Source organism: Vombatus ursinus, unplaced genomic scaffold, assembly GCF_900497805.2.
Source record: "Vombatus ursinus unplaced genomic scaffold, bare-nosed wombat genome assembly UNPS02014811.1, whole genome shotgun sequence".
In the NCBI taxonomy this organism is placed as follows: domain Eukaryota; kingdom Metazoa; phylum Chordata; class Mammalia; order Diprotodontia; family Vombatidae; genus Vombatus; species Vombatus ursinus.
In genome coordinates, this window is record NW_020954589.1 from 8,953,789 (window position 1) to 8,957,530 (window position 3,742).

General features: G+C 57.5%; 2 protein-coding genes across 4 annotated transcripts in view; both read right to left on the reverse strand.

The window, feature by feature from the left end:
* RGL2 (ral guanine nucleotide dissociation stimulator like 2) overlaps positions 1-1,430 on the reverse strand; it is an 8,552-nt gene extending 7,122 nt beyond the window's left edge. Inside the window, exons 1-2 of one of the 3 annotated variants that reach the window (XM_027876269.1) lie at positions 1,366-1,430; positions 832-1,030 (exon numbers count right to left, since the gene is read on the reverse strand). In XM_027876269.1, the coding sequence (XP_027732070.1) occupies positions 832-981 (150 nt within the window). In that variant the 5' untranslated portion in view covers positions 982-1,030; positions 1,366-1,430. Of the gene's footprint in view, positions 1-366; positions 800-831; positions 1,031-1,365 lie in introns of those variants that run through there. The other 2 variants (XM_027876270.1, XM_027876272.1) reach the window with 2 other exon arrangements.
* A 1,717-nt stretch (positions 1,431-3,147) lies between these two features.
* The window catches only part of TAPBP (TAP binding protein), a 4,976-nt gene continuing 4,381 nt past the window's right edge, over positions 3,148-3,742 (reverse strand). The window contains exons 7-8 of the mRNA XM_027876279.1: positions 3,596-3,633; positions 3,148-3,247 (exon numbers count right to left, since the gene is read on the reverse strand). Of these exons, the coding sequence (XP_027732080.1) occupies positions 3,236-3,247; positions 3,596-3,633 (50 nt within the window). The 3' untranslated portion in view covers positions 3,148-3,235. The remainder of the gene's footprint in view (positions 3,248-3,595; positions 3,634-3,742) is intronic.

The window sequence follows — 3,742 nt, forward strand, 5'->3', positions numbered from 1 at the left end:
GACCCTGTCCCCTCCCCGATCCTTAGCCTTATCCCCCAGTGGGTTCCCCCCACATCCTCTGTCTCTCCCTCCTCTCAACCCCCAAGCACCCCTTCCCAACACAGCAGCTCTGATCCTAAGACAGAAAGGAGAAGGGGAAGTGGGGTTAGCTGGGAGCTGGAGTGGGGGAGGAGAAGACTCAAGGGTCACGTGGCCCCAGTCCCTCCCCGCCCAATCCCGAAAAACCAGCCCAGCAGGTCACATCACTCTAACCCAGCCCAGGGACCCAGGAGTGCAGGCCCTGAGGCCCCACACACAGCTCCTGGCCACCACCTTCTATCCCTAGAGAAACTCTGGCACCTGACACTCCACCACCCAGACACACACCACCTCCACCTCCACCTCCAGCACCAGGCCTCAGCTCTGCCCCTCCCAGTAGAGGAAGTTCCCCGGCCTTTCCCCGAGGCTTTCCCCCATGGCTTAGGGGAGGGGTCACGAATCTGAGGGCTTCCTCCCCAATCCCAGAGCAAGAAGACCAGGTTACTGTGGAAACAAACCCCTCCTCCCAAAACAACAACAAGGGAGACAGATACCACACCAGCTGGGCAAAGAGACAGAGATGGGGAGCAGAAGCAGGAGCAGGAGGAAGAGGGAGCAGGAGAGAAAGTGACAGAGGGACAGGTAAGCAGGTGGTGGGCAAGCAGACCGACACGCTGGCTGCCAGACAGACAGACAGACAGGAACCTAGAGCCTAGAGATGGAGCCACAGAGAACCAGAGGCAGACACAGGAGAGAGAAAGAACAGATCTACATAAAGCAACACTTCATCGTGCAGCTACCTCCAAGTCTCACCTCTTCCTCTTCCTCCTCCTCCTCTTCCTCCCCGCCCACCCCTAGGCCCCCGCCCCCTTCGGGGTCCCGGCTCCTAAAGCCGCTCAGCACGACTCCCCCAGGGGAGGCCCCTGCCGAGTCCAGCAGCAGCCGCAGGGGCCTGGGGAGCATGGCTGAGATCAGGGTTTAGGCAGTCAACAGGGTCAAGCCATGGGGCCGCCTGGGGAGAGACAAGGAAGGAGGGGCGTCAAGGTGGGGGAATGTGGGGGAGCACCACCAGGGAGGGGCTGGGGAGGGAGGACGAGAGGTCCGAGACGGGCGCGGGGTGGACAAGTTCATTGGCTGCAGGGATCCGGGGGGATCCACACAGTGCAGGCGGGCGCTGTAAGGAGTGGGGGACCAGAGCGCAAGGCTTGGGTGGGTGCGGGCTGGGAAGAGACTTGTGCAGGGGGTGGTATGTGGGGAATCTGGCGGGAGGAGGGCGGAAAGAGTTTGGGGGCCGACCCAGAGGAGGGGACAGCGTCTGGGCGGAGAGGGGGGCTCTGGGGCTCTGACCTGACTCCGGGCGGGGCAGGGGCGGCGCGGGCCTCGGGGCAGCTGTTCCCGTCCGTCTCAGGCCGGGGCCCCGAGTCCCCTCCCTGTCTTTTCCGCCCCCCCCTCCCTTTCCGCTCCTCCTCCTCCTCCCTCCTCCTTTCAGGAGTCCGCCCGCTCAGAGGGCAGGAGTCAAATAGGGAAGGAAGTAAAGGACAGGGAGGCGAGAGGGGGAGGTGTGTGCTGAGAGCCCGGACATGGGGTGCATGGTGGGCGGGGGGTGTCACCGCATCAGATAGCCAGGCACCCAAGACGCCCCCAGCCACGAAGCCTTTCCTCTCTGGGGAACCCGGTCCCCAACTTCTGGTTTTTACACCCCACTCCCACCGCCGTCCAGTTAGGGCAAATGACAAGAGTCCTTGCAGCCTATCCGAGCCAGGAGCATTATAGACCGGCACTGTCTCCCGTTAATCCGTGCCTCCTCTCTTTCTCTCTCATATTAGGGAACGGGGCAGAGATGGAATCCAGTACGGGTTTTCCACGAGGCTCACGGGGTTTGGGGTGAGGGAAACGATCGGGTAAGCTACCACATCCTGTTCCGGATCCCTAGGCTTCGGGATTTATGCTCTCCGGGGCCGAGTGTCCTTCTTTGGAGCGCGTCTGTTTGGGTTTCTCCACTCAGTGCCTGTTTTTCAGACATGCACAGTGTTGAGGGATGCAGGTATCTGATGTTAGTGGGTACCTGCAAGGGGAGTGGCTGCGGCAGAACGGTAACGAGGGCGGGTAAGATAGGGCTTGGTCCTGACGCTGGCATATGGGGTCTTTTTCTCTCCACCGAAGTCTGGGGACCAGAATCCTAGCTCCAGTCTTCTACCAGCTGGAACCCCCCCCCCCACCTGAGGAGGCAGGGAATACCAGCGTGTAAGGGGGATGGGAAAGGTTGGGGATCCTGCATCCCCTGCTTTGGGAATGAAGCAGCCCCCCTCCCCCAAGCCGCCTCAGTGCCCAGCGAAGAAGGGGGTGCCGCAGTGAAGAGGGAGCCCAGGTACACAAGTCCAGATCCTGGGGACCGTTCCTTTCCAGAACTGAACCCCAAAATAATAGTGAGACAAGGGGGAGAGCTCTCCCAGGCTAAGAGAGAGCAGAGTTATCGGCTAGTGGAAGATAGGGAGGAGAATTCACAGGCCCTCTTCCACCACAGCACTCCCCCAGAAGACCTCGGGTTCATCGTCCCGGCTCCTCTTTATGCTGGGGTCGCGACTGATGAATTGAAGCCCCTCCTTACTTCCTGTACCTTCCCTGGAGTTCCAGGTGGCACGTCTCCTCGGCCCTGGATCAAGCTAAACTAATCCCCCTCCTTGAATTGCCTGGCCTCAATGTCTAGAATTCCTGGGGGTCTCTTTAGGATACTCCAGTGTGTCCACCCCCTTCCCAAGGTGTGGAAGCAACTCAGACCTTGGAAGCGTCCCCTCTTCCTACCAGAAGTTCCTGGAAGCCTTTCTCCCTCCCCAGAACAAGCAGGCTTCCTCACCCCGTTGGACTCGGGGGAGGCCACACACACACACACACACACACACACACACACACACACACACACACACACACCCTAGTTCTTGGGCACCATACTCCCCCACCCCCTCTTGAGGGGGAGTCTCTACTGTTTTTGCTGTACGTGAAAAAATCCTACTTAAACTTCAGTAATTAAGAATATTGAAGAGATGTGGGGCAGAGGGGACAGCGAGGTCATAGGATGAATTAACCACAACTGGAACTATTCCCTCTAATCCAACTTTATTCTCATGACAAACACACTTTCCCCTACCCAAACCACCTCCCATCCATCTTCTCAGTCTGCCAGGACTCTCCCGGAGCTCTAAGCACCTGGATCTTTTTCTCAGTGGGATTTCTGGAAGCCAGAATGGGAAAAAAAAAAAATGGAAGTGCAGCATCATGGGCAATAGAGGGCAATAGGGAGTTAAGGAAAGGTGGAATGATGTCATTGAGTCCAACCCACACCCGTTTTACAAATGAGGAAACTGAGGCCCAGATGTGACAAATGATTTGTCCAAGGTCATGATCACTAGTAAGTAGCAGATAGTGGATTAGGAATTTTAGGGGGTAGAGTGGGGTGAGTTTAAGGACTGATAGTGGGGAAAATAAAAAGTCTATATGGGCGATGGTCCAGATGAAATGGGGACTGAAATTCGATTTTGAGAGAGTACTGTAGGACCTAAGCCACCAGGGAGCTAGTTACCTTTTCCTTTGTGTCTGTAGAAGGAGAGAGGAAGGACACTGTGGAAGAGAGATGGAGGTGAGAATGGTGACTCTGGGACTCTGGTTACATACCCCAGGCCTGTGGTGTGTGTGTGTGTGTGTGTGTGTGTGTGTGTGTGTGTGTGTG